This window comes from Urocampus carinirostris, chromosome 16 (genome assembly GCF_059441175.1).
Source record: "Urocampus carinirostris isolate Australia breed hairy pipefish chromosome 16, RoL_Ucar_1.0, whole genome shotgun sequence".
Classification (NCBI taxonomy): domain Eukaryota; kingdom Metazoa; phylum Chordata; class Actinopteri; order Syngnathiformes; family Syngnathidae; genus Urocampus; species Urocampus carinirostris.
Window position 1 is genome coordinate 30,706,361 of NC_142364.1, and position 23,139 is coordinate 30,729,499.

The following is a 23,139-nucleotide window of genomic DNA, read 5'->3' on the forward strand; positions in this document are numbered from 1 at the left end:
TGTCAATAAAAGATTTGAATCATGGGCCGCATGTATTTAACATTTCTGACTTGCTTCATGTGAGCTGAGAAAAAGTGAAACAAAATGTTATACAGATTCTTGATCAAAAATTAAGGTGTGCGTTATAAAAGAAAAAAATACGCTGAATAAAGATATGATTTAAAACCAAAGTTATTACATTACACATGAAATGTCTTAATAAATAACATTAGTAATTACAGTAAATGTTTGTTTTTAAAGTAAAAATATATACCATGACACTGTAATATTTTAGTTTACAATTGTCAAACTGAAATACTAAATAAAGCATACGGATTTTGATGTTGGTTTTCTTATTCACTGGCGCAATAGTATGCATAAAGGCCTACTTAGGGTTTAATTCCACTTTAACAATTGGATACATTTATGAATTGGAAGTCTTACTAAAATATAAAGCCCAAACAGTTCCTTTCCATGTTTGAGAGTTTTTAATTCCCATTCAGACACCATCGATCTGAACTCGGCCAACGACGCATGGTACGGCAGCGTGAAGGACTCAATTCGACAGCAGCAAGACCGAGCTGTGTGGGTGTGTGAAGGCAAGGTAAGCACAACATCATTTTTCTTAACAGCTGTGTAGTATTTTATTTCATGTCGCATTGTCTCACGGATTTGGAGGATTGCTGTTCTCTTGAGAAACTGGAATCTGTCTTAACTACAGGAATTCGATACTTTCGTGCAAAATAATTTTGTAATACAACACTGTTCAAAAATTAGGGCTCAGCCAGACAGTTTTGTGTTTTCCATGAAAAAGTCGCACTTGAATTTATCAAATGAGTTGTCCAATGACTGTTATTTTGGCCATATTAATATCTTTCATTTGTTGGCCAGTGCCAGATATAGCTTTTTATTTGCCATTCTTCCTTGAAGGCAAGCCTCTTATCTGTTGATTTGACACTGGTGTTTTGTGGGTATTATTTAACGAAGCTGGTAGTTGAGAACATGTTATGCGTCTGTTTCTCAAACTAGAGACTGTACTTCATATACTTATTATCTTGCCACTTTTCTTTCTACTAGTACACATCCTTGTAGGAGATCTTCATTCTTTTGGCAATTTTTTTACATGGAGAAGCTTTCATTAATTCTAACAAGAATATACCATCATGTTTTACATGAAAGTTTTTTTTCTGGCCGTTCTGAAAGCTTAATCACACTCACAGATATGTAGCTCCAAGGAAGATCAGTTTTATAGTTTATCTAACCAGCTAAACTGTTTTCAGAGTTTTCTGATCTATTAGGTTTCTAACGCAATAAAGCATACATAAAGTACTATTAGAACCATGTGGTGCTGTTTACTTGAAATGGGCCTCTGTACAACTATGTACATATTGAAATAAAAACCCTGCATATTTGCAGCTTAAATTGTAATTTATCACTTAACATGGTAAATGGGGTGTCTTTTTTAATTTGATAAATATTGTCTTAATTGAAAAAAAACAGTGGTTTTCCTTAAAAAATAAGGACAATTTTAAGCAACCTGAAACTCTTGATTGATAGTGTATATTTTGTTACAAAAAATACTGAGTCTCAAGGTGTAAATACCACCTTCCCAATCAATGGTAATATACGGGGTAATGCACACTTGTATTGCATTGGATTCTACTCAAAAGGATATTATAGCCTTCACATTGTTACTGGTAAAGCAATGTCTATCACTGCAATGGAAAATTTCCATGGTATCCTTCCTTTTCTCTGTGCCTCAAAGATACCATGTTTTTTCTGAAACTTGAAAAGATCAAATATACTTTGAGAGGGTGCATAATGCAATTATTCCAAAAGTGGCTTTCCCTAATCACTTACTTCAAAAGCTTGAAGCCGTTTCCTTCCCAGATGCGTGCCTAGAGATGTTGTTTATTTTATTTTGTGGTTTGTGTGTGTTTTTTCAGTTCAGAGATAATATGTTGTTAATAATTTATTTGTCACAGTTGGATGGTTCAGAGGAGGATCTGGATCTTCATGACGACCGAATGTCCTACCTGTCAGCGATGAGCGCCGACTATTTAAGCATGGACAGCCGTCTTACCAGCGACTACGACGACACGGCTGATGAGGGTGGCGCTTATACCGACAATGAACTGGACGAGCCCACCGACGAGCCACAACCCATCTCGGCCATCGGTCGCTCTTCAGAGCCGGTGCTGCCTGACGAAGTGGGTGAAGTGAAGACCGCTTTTCCCCCAACCCGTGTATGCAATCCTGTCAACGGTCTTGTATTGTGTGTGCTGTGGTGTGTTTGTGTGTAGAAGCCTCACCCTGAACCCCGGAATCGTATGCGAAGGTCAGGCAGCAGGGAGAGGCTAAATAGAGATCCCAGTCCGCCCCCTGCTTTTGTCCCTGAACCTCCCAAGGTGAGCGCACAGTGCCGATCACATGTGCTGAGTTGAGTCTCTCCCAGACGTACCAAAAAAATCAATAATTAACATATTTTCCGGACTACAAAGCGCACCCAAAAAAACAAATTGGCCAGAAATTTGAACATGCGCCTAATAATCCTTCATGCCTTATTTGCGAAGGAATTGGAAATGCATTACCGTATTTGTGCAATTGCTGATGAGTCAATATATTATATCACTAAGAGGATCAAACCAGATAGCAATGGTCAAAGCACTGGGCTGCTTAAGACATGGATGGTTATTCAGTTCCATCAGAAACCCTACCAAGATCACTGCTGCAGATTATAATCACTATACCAGTATAGAATACAGACGACACATGAAAAGGCATCAGCTCTTATCTCATTATCGCACTAATTTTAGTCACAGAATTAGATATGTTAGAAAAGAGAGCATTTTGTTTCCCTTTTTTCAGCTAAAACCAAGCATTGTAAGTAAACGTTTTGAATACCTGCAGCCCTGCGTTTGTATCTTTCAAGCATCTGAATTACTTCCCACAAAGCTTTTCTCTTTCTCATTCCGATCAGAATCAGCAAATTACTTCCCAAAATGCATTTCTCTTAAGTTCAGAATCCAATGCTTTGCAAATCAGCGTTACAATATATCATTTCAGTAGTAACACGGACCGGTTTAATGTCTGACAATAGCCTGGCCCAATAAAGACATCAACAATTAGGCACCGTTTACCAAAATGGTTTGATGATGAGATAAAACTTGATGCTTTGTATGTGTTGTCAGTATTCCTAGTGTTCTAGAGTATAACATATGGGACAATGGTTCTAGGATTGTGTACCATTGACTTGTTAACTGTGGTTATAAAATTGTGAATTATCTATTATTGCAATCCGGAGATGGAATAAGAGCTTGCTCTGTCCACTCCACGCATCGGCCCGGTATTGCAGTACCTCCGGGAACGGTGCATTCGCAATGATCGCAGCAAGGCTTTAGGGCTAGGACCTTAGCTTGGCCTTTTGGCTGAGAGTAAGTGTCCCGGCTCCTAGGCTTTGTAGCGTATTATGAACTGACCGTTAACGGATAATGGATAATGAATAACGAAGATAGAACAATAACCCTTAAAAACCCCAAACCCCACTTATGAACTGACCGATAATGGCTAATGAATAACGAAGATAGAACAATAACCCTTAAAAATCACACCACAGCAGTATCATCAGGAATGATTCAATACCGCTGATATTTTTGCAATCCAGAGATGGAATAAGAGCTTGCTCTGTCCTCTCCACGTATCGACTCGGTATTGCAGTACCTCCGGGAACGGTGCATTCGCAATGACCGCAGCAATGCTTTGATGCTCGGCCTTTTGGCTGAGAGTAAGTGTCCCGGCTCCTTGGCTTTGTAGCGTATTATGAACTGACCGATAACAGATAATGGATAATTAATAAAGAAAATAGAACAATAACCCTTAAAAAATCCCCCCCAACCCCATGCTGTGCTGCTTGGCTCTGTGGCTAGGACCTTGACTCAGCCTCTTGGCTGAGAGCAAGTGTCTCGCCCCCTTGGCTTTGTAGCGTATTATGATTTGACCAATAACGGATAATGGATAATTGATAAGGACTATAGAACAATAAACCTTACAAAATCCCCCCCCATGCTGTGATTTGGGTTGGATTCCTGTTTCCAACAATGGTATGCATTTGCATGGAATTGTGATCTTTGATATTTTCTGATTGTTACCAATGAATGCACTACTACGGCATTTCTTTCCTTTTAGTGCAACCCTAGCTCCTATTGTAGTTCCATACTGTTTAAGCCTGTGGCCTTCAATCCGGTGCGGCTCGCAAGAAGACAAAATTGAGTTCCGTTGTTGAACTTGAGCGTGCTCTGCATTCCGGCTTTTACAGTAGTTTATTGAATAACTTTAATGAGAATTGGTTACAGAGATCCCTCAACTTTCGTGGTTATTGGAGACAGGAACCACCTGCGAAAGGTTAAATCTGCAAAGTAGCGTGGCACCTTCAATATAGCCCCCCAGTGGGAAACTTACGTCGAGATGTCATTACTGAAACTATACGACTGTAAAAAAAATAACAACTATAGATCGACAAATAATAACACAACACATAATTGCAGTTGAACAAATGGTTTTATTTTCATTATACAAAATTAAAATGAAATTGGAGGACTTTCTTCAATGGCACACGCAGCTTCAGGTATGAGCAAAGAGCCCCCCACTTATTTCAACACACACATTACGTCGACCCCTGTGTGATCAGGGCATTTTCACCCCTAAAACCGCACACTGAAATTGGAATGCTTGCTCTGTCTTTAACTACACTGTCATGGACATTGAAGCCTATGGGGGTACGGCACCAAGTGCGTGCATCGAGTGTTTGCCTATCTAGGCGAGCAATATGCCAGAACTGCAGCCACGGTATTGCTTTGCCTTTTAAAAGCTAGCGGCCATTATTCTTACAAGAATTTTGTTTTCGGAGACCTTGATTGCACATGCCCAAACTGGCTATTTGACTGACATTATATACTAGTCTATCATAGTCACAACCACCCAACACAGAGCGCCCTCCCTAATCTCTCCTTCTCTGTCTGCTGTCTATAAGAAACCTAATGCACAATACGTTGATATCAATGACACTAAAGACCAATTAAATTAATTAAAATACGTGAGGGAGCTAACCAGTGAAAACCTAAGCAAGAAATAGCGAGGGGTCTCTGTATTCTCAAGCAGATTTGTATTTTTTATGGCTCAGAACGTGTAATTTCCCTCCCCACAATTGTGCAAATATGTTGCAAGATGTTCCACGCGCCAGGGTACCCGAGAAATTTTGTCTCAAAGTTCACTCATCTGGCCTGGTTTCTGTAGATCCGTGATGTCATTGAAGGAACACAACACATTCAAAATGGTAAATCCATGTGAGGCCAGCTCCGAAACAGACAACGATTGTAGTGTACAGCAATCTTGTCTGCTCGGAAGTAGATGTTTGTGTCCTAATGTTTGTTTTTCGCTGCATGTGTTGCGGTTAGTATAATTTTGTCTGGCTAGCTCTCTGTTAGCCTTTGGGCTTTCAACGTATTTCCTGTTTCGTTAGCTCCCGGTTGGTGCTTGTTAGCTGCCCACCGTGTGTTGTTTGGCCAACTGACAAGCCTAGTATTGGTGCCTGTTTTGACATATCCTTTTGTTTGTTTATTCCTGGCCGGCTTTGCGTGTCACGCCATTGCAGGTTCCTGGTTGGCCTGGCTGCTCAACACTTTTGTTCGGCTAGCCTCGCATTAGGGCTGGTTTTGCCGTCTTCCTTAGATCGTTTCCTCCCGGCTGTCTTTGTGTTTGTCTCTATGCGTTGTTGGTTCCCGGTTACCCTGACTGCTCACTGTGTGTGTTTGGCTTAGCCAACGTCGCGTTTTTCTGCAGTGGCTGCAGCCACCGTTTGTTGATCTGCCCCAATTAGCTCTCAGTGTGTTTTTTTGCCCGTTAGCCCTTTTTTGGGCTGTTCGCCAGTTTTTGTACCATTACTGTATCCACCAGTGGCACAATGGCAAGGAATCCTCCACAGAAACTACCAACATTTTGATTTAAAACTCTTCTGACCTCTTCGTCCAAATAACACGTAAAACAAAATGGCGACTGGCTTGTGAGAGTGCTGGTGTTCCTTCGATGATGTCAAGGCTCTGGATGGCAAGACGGGCTGTCTTAAAAATGCATTCTCAAAAAGGTTATTGAAGTATATCGTTGAAATGAGTATAGACTTTATGCAAAAAACATGTACAATTTCCTCACATTTTACATGTTTCTTTCCAAAATGTTGGAACCCAAGGTGTGACACTTTCTCATGCGTGTCGGCGCAGGTTCGTGCTCAGACCCGAACTGATTCGTCACGCAGTTACGACTCGCACTCGAGCAGCACCATCAGCAGCGATGCGGCAGGCGTGGGCAAACCGCTTCCCCCTCCCGTGGCCCTCAAGCCCTCAGCTACCCGCATCAACCACATGTCAGACGAGCAAACCTCAGAGATGGACGAGGACCCTGCCAACAAATCCTTCCTGGGCAAGGTTGCCATTACTCACACTTTTAAGTCACGTTTATTTTTAGACCCGGCTGATGAATATTCTGCAGATGTTACTGACGAGTCGAATTTGTGCAGCCCTTTGCTTTGTCTAATTGGCTTTGCTGCTCGCTTGCTTGCGTTGATGCCTTTTTATTCCGCTTTTTTCACTTTCTTGCTTGCTTCTTAACTGGCACAGCAATCAGGGGATCAGGTAATGGATTGTGAGTTCATAATGGAACATTTGTGATTGTCATTTTTTTGTTATTCATCCCACACCAGTGTTGGGGGCGTTAATTAAAAATAGTAAAGAGATACAGTTACTTGTAACTTCATTCATTTAATTCTAGTCATTTAAAAGTAAGTCAATTACCACCCATATTACTGACACCACCAAGTAGTGCATTCTTTTGAAAGTAATTTCAAGTTACTGTATATACTCACATTGAAGCTGACCCACTTATACTGCTTCAAAATGTCACATTATAAAAGAAATACACAAAAAGGTATACACCAACCTGTGAAAGCGGTGAAGCATTCATATTTATATTTTTGTGCAATTTTGCGAGATTGTAAATGAACACTTAACTCCTTGACGTTCCGATAGCCCGCTGTGTTGAAAAGCCAATACGTGTCTGTACGTTGTCACCAATCCTGAAATATGCCATGCCACATATTTTTGGAAAGCTTAAACTCTTGGGATTCAACATATACTGACTTATCACAGAAATATCACGCTCAGTCTGAAAGCAGATACCCGAAAACTATAAACACGGGTTAGCTCACCAAAGACGTTCGATGATAGTACAGAAGCATGGTCTACTTACATTTGCGAGTACGCAACCATGCTCTCCTCACATCCGCAAGAGTGTAGTGTATCCAAATGTGTATTTCACTCCAATATTTTACTCCCAATATTTACTCTAAAACACATGATATTGCTGACCAAATAAAAAAAATCTGCCGAAAAGCTTCTGCATTGATGGACGTTCCTCGTTGCGAGCAGTCTGTTTAGCCTCATAACTCCCGTTTACAAATAAACAGGCTAGTAGAATTATTTTCTATAGCCCGTTAACAGCCTAACTTGTGATTCACTCCTTTCTCTGCCAATTGCAGGCTTTGTTTTACAAAAGCTGCTTTGGCCTTTTTTGAGCCTATAATGCTTAAAAGGACCAGCCTTCCTTACTTTCGAATAACTTTAGCCAATAGTGACCGATTCAAATGATGATTGACACATTGGTTAGCCAATGAAGTTCTGAATAAATCAATATGAAGGTGTCCCTTTTATATTTCAATTAGATGCTGGAATAAGTCTGCATAAGGCCACTAGTGATTCATTTTACGTTCAAGTGTGCACAATCATTGATTGACTACTGGAAAGAGATTCCGAACGTTTAAAACTCTTTCATAATTTCTAAAAAAAATTGGCCAAAGATTTTATAGTTGAAAACTGGCCGTCTCTAAACGGGCAGTTTTAAAAACGCCTAAACCTTCCCTTGGAAAAATGTCTAAAATACAATATTTAGTTTTTCAGATTGTGATCAAATTTGACAAGTTACAAGTTAAGGCTTCGGGCTATAGTCTCACTTGTTTTCCAGCTAAGGTGCCCATGCTACTCTTATCTGCAGGCATGTAATTGTAAAAATTCAGGCAAGAATAGGAAACCTACTATTACTGTGTGTTCTATCATAGATTACAAAATGTTAGTAGCACTTTCAGTGATTCTTTTAGTTTGGGACAAAACGTCAGAGTGTTACCTTCCAAAGTGTCCATATTCTTCAAATGGTTCAAGAACAGCATTCAATTTACTTAAGGCGCATCTTTGTTTGGCATTTTAGGCGAATTTTACAGGAACGTTAAGGGGTTAACTAAGATACTCCATGTCTCTGAACATCAAAACCCTTGAAGATCTCCTTCTCCATTACTGAGTACTGTCCAAGACATTTTTTTTCTTTAGGCATGGTTTATTGCAAAAATAATTTTAGAAAATAAAAATACCAAAATTCATCACACGTTTACCGAGAATTGTGTGCCCCCGTTTGTTCCATTGATTTTCCGTAGGTTAGTGGTTCCTGTATAAGCCAACCCTTCTCCACAGGCACTGCCTACCATTCGTTACTGGTTACACGCAACTTAATATGCGCAAACAGACCCTCTGAATCTATTTAATACTTGTAATTTCAACTTAGATGCGAGTATATCCATGAAGAGAAATTCAGCAGCCATGTACTGTGCCACCATCACTGTATTAACTGTACTTTGTAAATACAAACTCCACCTCTTTTGATGTTGCTGGCATATAGCGTTGTATGTGACTGCAACAAATAAAGTACTCAGCAATCGAAGGACATTGTACTTTGTGATCTGCTTTTAATAGGTAGCAGAGTAACTCACCATGTTGTAATGACTGTTGAGCCAGAAAATTTTATTTTTATTACATTACCTTACTTGTTAACGAGAAAGGTCCCAACACTGTTCCACACATCCTCATGTGACATCAAATGTTTGATTGTAGAAAATCAATTTCATCTTAACGAGTTTTCCCTCTGTAGATTAAAGCCTTTGAAAAGATGGACCACCTGGCTCGAGCTCAGAGGATCCTCGAACTACAGGAGGCAGAAAATGCTCGGGTACGTGTATTTTCTTCCCAGTAAAAAGAAAATTGGGACTCTAACTTCTAGTGCCCTCTGGTGGTTGGTTTGACACATACATTTGTTTGTGGCCTCTTATTTAAACGCAGCACAAAACAACATCAACTAATCCTAAACGAAACAATAAACTCTTGGCACAAAATTTAGCTGTCCAATCGAATAATATAATAATCATGAGTTCAAAGGGGAGTAGGCCAAAGCTTTTAAGTGCCTACCCCTATTCCATTTTTTTCTTGCAGGAAAGATATTTTCAAACTCAAAACACAAACAGAGCCTTACTCCATAAAGACAAATTAGAAAGTAAAGAAATGACAATTTATACTTATACTAGTATTGCCATATATAATACCCAAAGAAACTCTCGGTACATTAATCTTCGTTAGTATAATCATCTAAAGTACATAAAGTATGTGTTGTTTTTGTTTTTAAACCGATATGAATTAGGTCCTTTTTTAAGGTCATCATCTAAATCTTTCCATAAAACCATACATTTTCGGGAGCAAAATGGCTTTTCAGTGTTGGGCAGGAATATTGGACCTTGAAGTTATGGATCCAATATTCTCGCACATCATTTAAAAGCCATTGTTCTGTCCGAAAAGGTATTCATTTTAACATAAAGAGAATTGCAATGGCTCTTCTCCTCAAATTGACCAAACCGCACCATTTTTCTTGTTTTTTGCCCAGCCTTTCATAAAGTTTTTGTTTTTGGGAGTTATCATTTACAGCAAGATTGAGTACAATTGTGTCAGCGTCCTCTAGGTGAGCCTCATGTTATGCAAAATGAGTCAAAATTTCACAATTTACGAATAGTTAAATAACAATAATGTTCATTTGATAATTCATCTAATACACAAATGTCCTTTTAAGTCATCGCTGTCATGTGAAAATGCATCTCCGTTTGTTAGCGTTTACATTGTAATAGCTCAAACATTGGTATTCATGAAATCATTGCATTTTATGGTGAAAACAAATTTTCAAAATATGACAAAAATGTTTTTCACCCGAGAGCAACAAAATGATGCTTTTTAGGCATCACTATCTGCTTTAGATTTTACTTCTGATTAAGCATACAGTAAATAAAATCTATGTACGTAAAGTTTAGGTTAAAGACACACTTAGCAGCTAGATGGCGGACAATGATCAGCTCCCTCTAGGCAAACCTAATGTTTTGTTAAATGAATACAAATTTCTAGACTTAGGAGCATTTTTATTTTATTTTTGCTTATTATTCAAAAAACTATTGTGATTTTTTTTTTTATGAATCTTTTTTTTTTTCTTCACTGGGTGGCGCTAAATAATGCATAATTGCTCCATTAGTTGAACCATGATTCTAAGCCGGTAAAGATTTCCTCTTTCCAAAGCCCTGGATTGCATGTGCCCAAATATTGTTTTTAGTTGCCGCTATAAATAGTCCATCCTTTTGACTCCATGCACAATTAATCGTTGGCTCGTAAATGTTTTTCTTTTCCTCAAAGCTACTCTGACATATCTGGGCCTCATTGCTCTCTCCCCGCAGTTGGAGATCGCCCAGAAGCACCCGGACATCTACGCCATTCCCGCCAAAGCGCCCAAACCCAACCTCAACCGTCCTCAGCCAATCGGGTGAGAGCTCCCTCACCCTGTCACAATTAAAGGTATTCCCAAATTGAACATGCAGAATGTGAGGAAATAATACATTGTTTTTGCATCAAATAAATGGATATTTCATCGGTATACAGTATTATCTCAGATTTCAGATTTACTTTATTGTCATTCGTATACACGTGTATACAGAACGAAATGTCGATACATCTGACCCGCACAGTTACTTTGAACGTCAGCCGGGATAGATAAGATTAACCATGTCTTCGTCAGAATTTTAGTGCAGCAGTTCGTCATCTCGCGGTTCGATGCCACTTCCAGTTGTTAAATGGTCCAGTTTATTGTCTTATTTATTTATCTCGATTATTGGGGAAAGGACCCCCGCAAAATGTAAAAATCCGCAAAGAAGAAATATTTATTTATTTATTACTCAAGAACGAAACCAATTTACTGGCTCAGGTATTTGTTTAATAAACTAAAGGGCTGCTTAAGGGTTATACAAATAAACATGACTTGTCTTGGTCATCCTGACCAGTGACGTCATTAGAGGAACACCAGCACTCTAGCAAGGCATTTGCCTTGTTGTTTTGCGTGTTAATTAGTCAAGGAGGTTTTTTTTTGGTAATTTTTGAGGAGAATGGCTAGGTGTTGTGTCGCAGATGGGTACAGTAATGGTACAACAAAGGGTGAGCAGCCAAAAAGGGTTTAACTGGCAAAAATGAACACGGAGAGCTAACAGGGGCCGAAGTATCGGCGGAAAAATGCGTGGCTGGCCGACCATTAAGCTGGCAATGTGTGGTCAGCCTAACAGGGAACCAACAACGAAACGCAGCAATGTCTGTGAACGCAAAGGCGGCCGGGAATAAACATAACCAAGGAAGACGCCAAAACAGGCACCAACACCAGGCTAGCGGATGAAAAAACAAGCGGTAAGCAGCCAGGCTAACTGGTAACCAACAACGAAAAGCCGAAACGCCCACCAGTGCTAACACCAGGCTACCTGACCAAACAACATACAGTTAAGACGCTGACGGGGAACTAGCTGGAAAAAATTATACCAACTGCAACACACGTGGCGAGATACACAAACCAAAAGCCACAATCGCCTACCTAAAAGGAGGCAAAGGCAAAAAAGGAATGCATGCTATAACAGCGACAGGTAAACTTACCCCACACAGCTTTTGTTCCGTCAAAGCATGCAACTATGATGAAACTGTCTTAAAGCTCCCAGGGTAAGCAAAGTTCCCATTTGTCCAAGCAGAAATGAGCTGTAATTGCTTTTCACTACATTGACACCTGTTTTGAAGCTGCCTCAGTTCTTAATGGGAGTAGCCCTCCTGAAAGTGTTGTGTTCTAGGGATCGACCTATACGGGTTTTTTAGGGCTGATACACATTATTAGTATTAGGAGGAGGTTAATAACTGATATTTGGAGCCAATATTAATTTGCTGTAAGAGCCTAATAATATGCTTAAGAGTTTTTAAATAATGCAAAAAGAAACAAAAATTATGTGTTAGAAATGTTTAAAAAAAACTTTAATAGCGCTCTGAAACCCTTTTCATTAAATTAATTGGAATTTTAACACAACTAACATGACTAATTCAATCAAAAACTAACAGTGCAAGAAATAAAATTAGGTTTTGGTGCAACTTGTATAAAGTTACATGAAAACTTAACTAGCTCCCCGATTTTTTTTTATTATTATTACAATAAAAATGTCAATACAACCAACATGACCTAAATTAACTTAAAACCAAAGTGCAAAAACAAATGGAAATTTCAATGGAGCTCGTAAACTGAAAAGTGTGGGCACTCCTGTGTTAGAACTAGATTGACAAACTAATGTTATGGTAACGGCTTAACACTCAGCCTTCCACTTTATTGTTCTCTTTATGTTCTCTCTCATGTTCTCTCTCAATCAAAAACACGCTTGCTTGATTGACTAATGTTTGCTAAAATATCTGCCTCTATATGACCATGCTTCCTTAAAACATGTTAACTACACTTTTTACGCAATCTTTTAATTACACACGCTCTTTTCTACCACGGACTTTTTAAAATTACAATATTATCAACTTCACAGCCTTATTAGGACTCAGGAGTTAAAATGGCTGCCGCTGTTTACTCTGCTCTAATGCTTTTCTCCTGCTCATTGTAAAGTTGGTAATACTAGTCAGATGTAAAGCACTGGAATGTTTTTTTAGGGGATTTTTCTGTTTGTACCTTCTACACGTCTGCACTTTGTGACTGTGAAGGGCGGACAATGCAGAGTAGAGACAGTTTCTGCTTCAGTGGCTCTGCCCCTGGTCACTTATCCAATCAGAAGGCGCAGGGTGGGTAGCAAGCAGAGAGGGATAGGGGAGAATTAGGAGGCACGAAGAGACTGGGCTGCTAAAAAAAAGCTGATACCGATATCCGTTAAATTCCCAAATATCGGTGCCAATAATCGTCCCGCCCGAAAATCGGTCAACCTCTTTAGTGTTTATTCAATTACATCGCAACTCTAAGATGAATCAAGCCAGATCTGTCTACTTTGAGCCTAAAATTCTGGAGTTGCCCAGCATGTGATGATTGACATATTGTGGGGAGGAACACTACATGTTCTATTCCTAGTTAAAAAGAAAAATTCTGGGAATACCTTTATTCAGGGTCCATTCGTCTGAGAAAGAAGCTCCGAGCTTCCTTTCCTCTCTCACTTGTCTTGTTGTTCCTCGATCAGCTCCAGCTCGAACCCGGAGCCACAGACTCCATCCAGGCACCAAGACGACGAGGCCGAGTACCGCAGGCAGCTGGCCGACAACACCAAGAGGGGTTATTACAACCCCCAGAAATACAAGGACACTGAGTTGTAATCCAAAGATGCATTCATTCATTCCGCACTCACAGGACACAGTCCTTTATAATACGTCACTTTTTTCATGTGTGTGTATAGTAAATTCCGGACTACAAGACGCTGATTTTTTGCCAAATTTAAAACGCTGTGACTTTAAATACAATGCAGCTTATTTGTTGTTGTTTTTTGTGTTTGCATCGAGGAAAACGGTGAGCTGCTCTTTTCTACAAACAAATCACCGCAGTGGTATCTGGGTACATTTAAGATACCTTTCAAGGGAAATTGGGCAATTTTTGCCCAACCTTATTCATATTCTACAAAACACGGGTCAGCAACCCAAATTTTTGAATGAGGCATAACGGACCCAAAAATAAAATGTCTGGAGCAGCGAAAAATTAAAAACTTTATAAATAACTATTTTTGAATCAAACGGTGATTCATACGTAAAAGTAAGTTTTTAAACATATTTTTAATTAGCTTATTCTAAAGAAAACCATCACAAAAAATACATATATTTCCCTCATCTCATCTATTTCCATTTCAAACTGTTCTGAAAAGTCTCACATGGTTGCTGACCCCTGACATAACAGAAGCAAAAAATGAGATTTGACGGTCGGTTGGTTGGACCCATTTACCACACATGTTGTAGGGAAACCATTTCCTGTGGTGTGTCTTAGGCAATTACAGCCTGGTTCCGCCCATCCCTCTCCAGGCCAACATATGTTTGAACCTGTTCTCAAACAGGAGACTTTCTGCGTAGAGTATCATACTTTATTGTTGAATTTTGATATACACTCATATTATTTCAACCTTTTCACCCACAAATCAAGTCCTCACTTTATACATCTTAAACAGGCATAGTAGTTATCCATCAAAAATGCTTCTGTTCTCTTTCTGTATGATCTGTGTCAATGTCAGGTCACTGAAATGACCTTTTAGTCCTCGGGGAACAATGACAATTTTGTCCAGTACTGCGGAAACCACCAATGACAACAACGCAAAGACACGTCTGTGTTGCAATCTAGCATTAGTCTCATCAGTATGGTTCTCTTGGTGCTTATGTCTCAAAATATAGGGCTCATGTTCAATCTCATGAGCCAGTCTTCATTTGTGTCTTTCTTTGGAGCAGTATTAAATATGTGCTCATTTTATCGGGGCCATCTTGAATGGTCAAATTATCTGAAAAGTGATGTTGACAACTCGGAGGTGTGCGCTGGGCTCCAAATGAAGGAAATGGATGTTAACTAGCTCATTTGTATGACTGTTGAAGCTTGCAGTTTAAAATCCAGTGTGTCTTGTTCAAAGACAAAATCAAGTTTCCTTCTTAAATTTGAGCGTGCGGCTTTTAAACAGGTGTGCTCTGTAGTCCGGAATTTATAGCATATTAGTCAAGCGTTTCTTTTATGTAGTTAGGATTAGAGTCAAGCATCATATTTTGTAAAATAGTTGAATCGGTTTCCTCATCTATTATGCGATGCCTTTGGCTATTTGTTGTTGAAAATCCAAATGAGGCATTTTAACTCTCACATGTTAAAAAAATTGGTTGGTTGGTTTCAGTACTTACATAAATATCCACGCTCAGCCCATTTATATTAAGATATAAGGTTTAACAATGCTAACTCCTGTGCACCTCTTCCCAGCTTTACATTGAAGAACACTGTGGACTCGGAAAATAGCACATGTACTACATGTTCAAGTGCCTTGTCCTAAATGATGACCCAGCAGGAGCTTCAAATAGTCTTAACTGAGAAATGGGACTGTTTTTTTATTTTCTTCTTTGTTGATGTCAAAGCATGTGTCCTTTGATCAATGACAATTTGTTTGAAAAATCTAGAGCAAGGGGTATCAAACATGTGACCCGTCAGCCGTTTGAATCAGGCCAGCAAGAGAAAAAATGCTGCATTTTTAAACATGCCCACTTGATGTCATCAAAGCCGGTCGCCCTTCACAGACAACTGTATTTCTTTCTTACTTTCTTCCTTTCTTTTTCTTTCGTTCTGTCTCTCTCTTTTTTCCTCCCTCTCTTTTTTCTCTTTAGTTTTTTTTTTTCCTATGTGGCCCTTGAGCTCAAATGAGTTTGACGCACATGATCTACAAACTATTGTAAAGTACTGCAAAACATAAATTGTTACCCCTATGGAAGACCTTTTGCTCATTTTGAGCTCATATCTTTTTAATTCTAATGTATTTGGTCCTGTTACAAAAAAAATCTTAAAGGGACAGTGTGTATTATTTGATCATTGGATGTTGCTGTATTGTGTAGTGCAATGGAAAACGAGTGCTGAAAAGCACAAAGACAACATATTTTACGGGAACTCGGTGACCAATGCGTACTGTCTTTATTTGTTTTTTGGCCCAGGCTTTCGATGTTTTTGGGTACCCGTAGCAGCAAGATGGTGGACAATTATGTCAGTTCCCTATAGGTGAACCTCATGTTGTGTAAAATGGTTATTTCTCGACCTACGAGTATTTTTTTTAATGCATGTTTATTGGAATGTTCATGACTAGTATTTTTTTCCGCTTATGATTAAAATCAACATTGTTTTTTTTAACAAAATCTATTTTTTTTACCACTAAAAGGTCCTTAATCATACACACTGTCCCTTTAAAATGATCAAAATTATATTGAAGATATGTTAGATTATTTTGCTCGTTTTAAGAAATTACCTATCTAGATTAGAACAAAAAACTAAATGAATCAAAACAATGCATCCCCTTTGAAATGAGATATTGATGAAGTCTATTTTTGTAATCTTACTAGAAAAAGAAGTTACAACTCGAAAAATTATTCTTAAATTCAGCTAATTTCCTTCCATGTGGGTGCAGTGTATTTTCAGCATACGAATCAAAAAGTTAGAAGCTGAAAAATATGACAAACTTTTTTTTAGAATTTTTATTTTTTTGTTTTAAAAAAAAATGTCTGATGCCAGGAGAAGAGCATTTTTGGTCTTACTAAGAAACTGCAGGCACCGATTTAGATTTGATAACTTTATTCTCTTGGTCAAAATTATGAAATGTGAAGACAATCAAGGTGGTTTGTTAATTTTTTTCAATGTACTTTTTGTTTAGTCCGTCTTGTCAACTCTGGGGAAATTCAAATAGTTTGTTTTTATTGTTTATATATATATAAATATACACACACACACATTTTAGAGTGTTTGTTTTCTTACTTAAGTTTAAAGTTGTTTGACATGTTCAATATTAAAGGAGTAATTTATACTGTAGCATGACATTGCTTTCATTTACATAGGTCTAGATTTTAGATCAGGGGTCGGCAACCAAAAATGTTAAAAGACCCATATCGGACTCAAAGGAATAACCTGTTTGGAGCTGCAAAATAAATTAAAAGCTCTTATAAGAAAGGCAATACATACTGTAAATATGTTAATTGGAAAACATTAAGAATGTGTCATGCTTTTCCTCTTACAGAAGCCATATTATTTTCCATTACCAAACCTTTTTTTTTAAAGCCGCATGCTGCCTGTTGCTGACCCCTGGTCTTGACCGGTGTCTCTCAGTTTCCTGTGGCAGGAAATTTTCCAATTTTGTCTTAACAAAAAAATGATTAATTCACAAAAAAAAATCTTATTTTTGTGCTGTCTTATAGTCATTAGTAAAATATCAGTGATATTTATATATATATACCACGATGCAGCAAATTAGTGTTTTTATAAGAATTCAATAATGACATAATTGAAGGGACAGTGTATTATTTGACCAATAGATGTCGCCATATGCCTTTCACTGGACAATTACACAATGATGTTCCATTTTCTGTTCCAGTGTTTTAACTAATTCGTTTTTTTTATGTTAGTATGAAAGAATGTTTTTTTTCCCCGTCACCAGTTGTTATCGTACCTATAACAGCTATTTTAAGGTATAGGTGCTCAGCTGCCTTCGAGGGGTCATTTAATACTTAGTAGCCTAAAACGGTAGTAAATAAATGCAATATCAGAGGGACACTTGAAGAAAGATCTCCTGGATGCAACTGGGATGCATCATCAATGATGGCAGCATTAGCTCAGGAGGTAAAGTGCTCGTCTTGGGACGAAGAGGTTGCAGGTTTGATTCCCGGCTCCTCCGTGTTATATGTCGAAGTGTCCTTGGGCAATACACTGAATCCCAAAGGCCCCTGATAGCAGGTCATTGCCTTGCATGGCTGATGCTGCTATCAGTTGGTTAGTGTGTAAAAGGGAAAAGTGTGATGCACAGTATAAAGGGCGTTGGGAGGTCTTCATTGACTTGAAAAGCGCTATATAAATGCAGACCATTTACGTTTATCCTGGGTTCATTGAGTGTTTTGCGTCTCGCAACATGAGACACTCTCGCCCATGTGAAATAGTCGAGGTTGATTACGCCTCAACTTGCGTCCCAGTAGCAGCCCATCTGCCCTTGTGTTCCAAGGAGCCTCTTCCAGAGCAAAGGAGACAGGAGGGTGTCTTGCTCTTCACCCACACGTGAAGGTTCGCTGGGCTTGGTAGGACATCGTAAACTGCCTGGACAAGGTGAAAGTCTGCTTGCATGATGTTTGACCAGGTCACTTTGCGCTCCCACTCTGTCCTAGTTCCCTGCTTCCAGAGTCCGACTGCCTTGCTCACCTGCTCTTCCTCCACCCAGTGTGTATTATTTGACAAGTGGATGTCGATGTATTGTGTAGTGCAACAGAAAACAAGTGCTGAAAACACTACGGTGACTCGGTGACCAAAACACACCTACTTTTTTTTTTTATTGTGACCTGGCCTTTTTGATTATTTTGGATACCTGTGGGTTTCCTTTAGGTGAGGCTCATGGTATGTAAAATAGACGCTAATTTCTTGACCTTTTGGATATTTTATGCAAAGTAATTTACTATTATATTATTTAGATCGCTATATTTTAAAATGAATGATTTTACCACCGTGAGGCGCTAAATTAGACACTGTCCCTTTATCGATGACCTTTTATTAAATAGGAAATTACAGTCTCGAGAAGGAATGTTTTTTCAGAAATGTACTGATACCATCATTTAAGTAGTCATCGATATCACACGCAGATACAATTAAATGCAAACAATTATTGATATTTCTGAAAACTTACTTATACATCCAACAAAATAGATTGCTTAATATTGTGTTTAATTGATGTGAATTTAGCATTCCTTTAGGTTCCAAATAGTTAAATGTTCAACAGATGCCAGTATTGGCTAATTCCTAGTAACCATTACCATACTTTAAGGAGGCAGTTTGTACTATTTGACCCGTAGATGTCGCTGTACAGTGTAGTGCAACCAAAAACAATTGCACTTTGGAGACTAAATGTGACCGATACGCACCATTTTTTTGACCAGCCTTTCGGAGGTTTTTGGGTACCTTGTAGGAGCAAGATGACGGACTAGTTCCCTTCAGGTGAGGCTCATGTTTTGTAAAATATTTCGTAATTTGTTGACCAATGAGTGTTTTTGTTTTTTTGATGCTTTTCTATATAATATTTAATGTAGTGTTGCCGATTATTCAAATCGAGATATTTTTTACCACTAGGAGGGGTTAAATAAAACACACAGTCCTTTTAAATAATATGTTTCCAAAAGTACCAACGAGCAGCTGCTAAAACTTCACCGGGTGTTTGTTAGTATATGCCAATTATACACACTGCCCCTTTGAAATTTAGTAGATAGCAGTCAATAAATTACAAATTGATCCACTGTCAGATACTAGTCCCCTTCTTAAAATTCATTTTAAAAAAAACAAGCAAACATGATAAATACCTATGATAAAACATAAAATACGATGGAACTCAAAATGATGTGCTTGTACTACTATCTGAGCCAACCCTATGACAAAAATAATACTTATTGAAGACACTTATGCTACATATCATGACCATTAGTGCTATAAAATTTGGTAAATATTTTTATAAAATAAGGAATAAATTAATTATTATGATTTCCCTGAGCCAAAAGTGTGACACAAATGACACCGAACAAATGTATACTTTAATTTAGGTTACACAGTGCTATGAAATACTATGTTATTCTGTAGTTTAATTCGCCAGTAAAACTCCAAACATTAAAAAGAATCAATTCTTGTACTGTATTCCTAATTTCTGTACCATCAATGTTGTTCCTAGGTTATTTATGGTGCATTAGTGTTACCTGCTGGATACTTGCAGTAATGCAGGTTTAATTTGAAGTCCAAAATCACCTTTGACTTAAAATTGTGCCCTTAAATGCTAATACAAAAAAAATATTTTAGAATTATCTTTTTTTCCCCATTCTAAAATATGATTTTCGATGTTTGACTGGGTTACATTTTAGCAGTGATGAGAAAACTACGTCACGCAGCCACAATTAGCCTTACAGGCTTTTTAATCCGGTCCACCAGATGTCAAAAATAGAACGATAATGTGAATAAAATGTTTTTTGCGTTTTTTTTTTAAAAAAAGTAATAAAAATGAGTTGCCTTTGTGCCACTCTTGTCTTCAGTGTATCCAACATTCAAATAGATAGCTCAATTTTTTCTTTACTTGCTTTAAAAAAAAAATATATATATATATAATGTATATATATATATATATATATATATATATATTTATTTTATTTTTTTTTTAAGTCAGATTTGATCAGACATTCATCAAATTTAACAGAACATTTTGCTTTCATTCTCAGTATTTCAGAACTAATTTGAATAAATGTTCTTTTTATACGTTTAGATATATATTATCCATTTTCTGCGCCACTTATCCCAAGAAGGGTCGCAGCCAGCAGCCAACTTCGGGCAGAGGGAGTGGGCAGGGGACACCCAGCCAGTCGCAGGGCTGTGTATATATACATATACATATTATATATATACATATATATATGTGTATATATATATATATATATATATATATATATATAATTTATGGCAAATTATTTTTTCTTTTTTTACTTCCTGTTCAGTTTTTTTAACACAATGCATCCGGCCAAGTTTGCTCACCACTGTTATAGCCAGTCATGAGAATTTAACCAATAAAAAAAACAGGTCATGTCATGTTTATTTGTATAGCCCTTAACCACAAGGAGTCTCAAAGGGCTGCACAGACCAAAGATTATTGCAAACCACAGACTATTATGACACAATCCCCTGATCTAAAACCTACATGAGGGCAAGGAAAAACTCAAAAACCTCAACATGAGGAAAATGAAAAAACCTTGAGAAAGGACCGCACATGAGTTAACCCTCTTTCCTGGATAACCAGGCTGCAATGGATGTTGTAATAACAAGTAGTACACAGATACCGTCAACAGAAAATATAGGTAATTCATAAACTATAGAATAGTAGCCTAGATTTAAACAGTTCCACTGAGGTTGCAGATCGAATCTCAGGGGGCAGAGCATTCTCTCAGAATCACTAGGAGACCAGCATTTTCAGAGCGACCTGAACATCGGGGGAAATTAAATCTGAAAGATATGAGGGAGCAAGTCCTTGCATGATTTTGTATAGTATCATCAGAACCTTAAAATCACATCTTAAGCTAACAGAGAGCCAATGCAGGTTAGCTAAAATCGGGGTAATGTGGTCAAACCTTCTTGTCTTGGTTAAAAGCCTTGCTGCAGCATTTTGTACCAGCTGAAAGCTCTTGATTTTGGACTTTGGGAGACCGGAGAGTAGTGCATTACAGTAATCGAAACGGGAGGTAACAAACGCATGAATTATAATCTCCGCTCGGGACTGGGACAGCATAGGGCGAATTTTAGCAATGTTGCAAAGATTGAAAAAAAAAATCTGTTCTAGTAATACTCTTAACGTGTGTTTGGAAGCCTGAGAGGAATTATTTTGCGTGTATTTTATCAATGTAGTGTGCCTTGAGAGAATCAACTTGTCTCTTGGCTCACTAAAGTTGAAGAAAAAACAGTTTTGGGTCAGGGGTCTCCAACGTGGTGCCCTCGGGCACAGGGTACCCTTCTAAAAACCCCTGAGAAGCTCCCGGACAGGTTCTGAAAATAGCCCACCAGTGATGAGTCATTAGGATTTACCATACATTTAATTTGTAACCAACATGTTTTGTTGTTGACTTGATTTCTAATAGTTACAACCTGGTAATGACATAAGTTGTTATTTTAGAAATGTACAGTAATCCCCCCATTTTTTCAGGGTTTAGGTTAAAAAATGACGTTTGCTATTCAAAACTTTAAAGGTAGAAACCTTTTCTTTATCTATTAAATACTCTATTATAAAATGAAACCAAAGAACAAAGCCTATTTACCAGTCAAAGTTGTTGTTTTTTTTAACAAATAAAAGCATTGTACATCGTACGCCTTTTTTATTATTAGTTTTTTTTTTTAACAAATAACTTCTGGACAGTCAACTTATATTTCCAATAATAACGTTGCTGCTACAGTGCATCCGGAAAGTATTCACAGCGCTTCACTTTTTCCACATTTTGTTATGTTACAGCCTAATTACAAATTGTATTAATTTAATCTCTTATCTCAAAATTCTACACAAAATACTCCATTATGACAACATGAAAAAGTTGTTTTTTTTAAACTTTTTTTGAATTTATTAAAAATAGAAAACTAAGAAATCACATTTACATAAGTATTCACAGCCTTTGCTTAATACTTTGTTGATCCACCTTTGGCAGCAAATACAACCTCAAGTCTCTTTGAACATGATCCCACAAGTTTAGCACACCTATCTTTAGGCAGTTTTGCCAATTCTTCTTTGCAATAAGTCTCAAGCTCAATCAGGTTGGATGGGAGATGTTTGTGCACAGCCATTTTCAGATCTCTCCAGAGATGTTCGTTTGGATTCAAGTCTGGACTCTGATTGGGTCACTCCAGGACATTCACGGAGTGGTTCTGAAGCCAATCTTTTGAGATCTTGGCTGTGTGCTTTGGGTTGTTGTCCTGATGAAAAATGAACCTTCGCCCCAGCCTGAGGTCAAGAGCGCTCTGGAGCAGGTTTTCATCCAGGATATCTCTATATATTGCTGCATTCATTTTTCCTTCTATCCTGACTAGTCTGCCAGTTCCTGCTGCTGAAAAACATCCCCACAGCATGATGCTGCCACCACCATGCTTCACTGTCGGGATGGTATTGGCCTGGTGATGAGCGGTGCCTGGTTTCCTCCAAACATGGCGCCTAGCATTCACACCAAAGAGTTCAATCTTTGTCTCATCAGACCAGATAATTTTGTTTCTCATGGTCTGAGAGTCATTCAGGTGCTTTTTGGCAAACTCCAGACAGGCTTCCATGTTCCTTTTACTAAGGAGTGGCTTTCGTCTGGCCACTCTACCATACAGGCCAGATTGGTGGATTGCTGCAGAGATGGTTGTCCTTCTGGAAGGCTCTCCTCTCTCCACAGAGGAACGCTGGAGCTCTGACAGAGTGACCATCGGGTACTTGGTCACCTCCCTGACTAAGGCCCTTCTTCCCCGATCGCTCAGTTTAGAAGGCCGGCCAGCTCTAGGAAGAGTCCTGGTGGTTCCAAATGTCTTCCGTTTATGAATAACGGAGGCCACTGTGCTCATTGGGACCTTCAAAGCAGCAGAAATTTTTCTGTATCCTTCCCCAGATTTGTGCCTCAAGACAATCCTGTCTCGCAGGTCTACAGACAGTTCTTTTTACTTCATGCTTGGTGTTTGTGCTCTGACATGCACACT

At 38.4% G+C, this 23,139-nt stretch overlaps 1 protein-coding gene and 2 pseudogenes across 9 annotated transcripts in view; all 3 read left to right on the plus strand.

Annotated features, from left to right (window-relative positions):
• tjp2a (tight junction protein 2a (zona occludens 2)) overlaps window positions 1-16,737 on the plus strand; it is a 73,007-nt gene extending 56,270 nt beyond the window's left edge. For 4 of the 9 annotated variants that reach the window (XM_088319612.1, XM_088319604.1, XM_088319611.1 and 1 more), the window contains 8 exons: window positions 483-583; window positions 1,965-2,189; window positions 2,283-2,387; window positions 6,252-6,455; window positions 6,648-6,662; window positions 9,001-9,078; window positions 10,616-10,701; window positions 13,400-16,737. In XM_088319612.1, coding sequence (XP_088175738.1) covers window positions 483-583; window positions 1,965-2,189; window positions 2,283-2,387; window positions 6,252-6,455; window positions 6,648-6,662; window positions 9,001-9,078; window positions 10,616-10,701; window positions 13,400-13,532 — 947 coding nt within the window. In that variant the 3' untranslated portion in view covers window positions 13,533-16,737. Of the gene's footprint in view, window positions 1-482; window positions 584-1,964; window positions 2,226-2,282; window positions 2,388-6,251; window positions 6,456-6,647; window positions 6,663-9,000; window positions 9,079-10,615; window positions 10,734-13,399 lie in introns of all 9 variants that reach the window. The other 5 variants (XM_088319609.1, XM_088319606.1, XM_088319607.1 and 2 more) reach the window with 5 other exon arrangements.
• On the plus strand, window positions 3,236-3,359 carry LOC148351040 (U2 spliceosomal RNA; annotated as a pseudogene).
• LOC148351041 (U2 spliceosomal RNA) lies at window positions 3,573-3,721 on the plus strand (annotated as a pseudogene).
• Window positions 16,738-23,139: the final 6,402 nt, after the last annotated feature.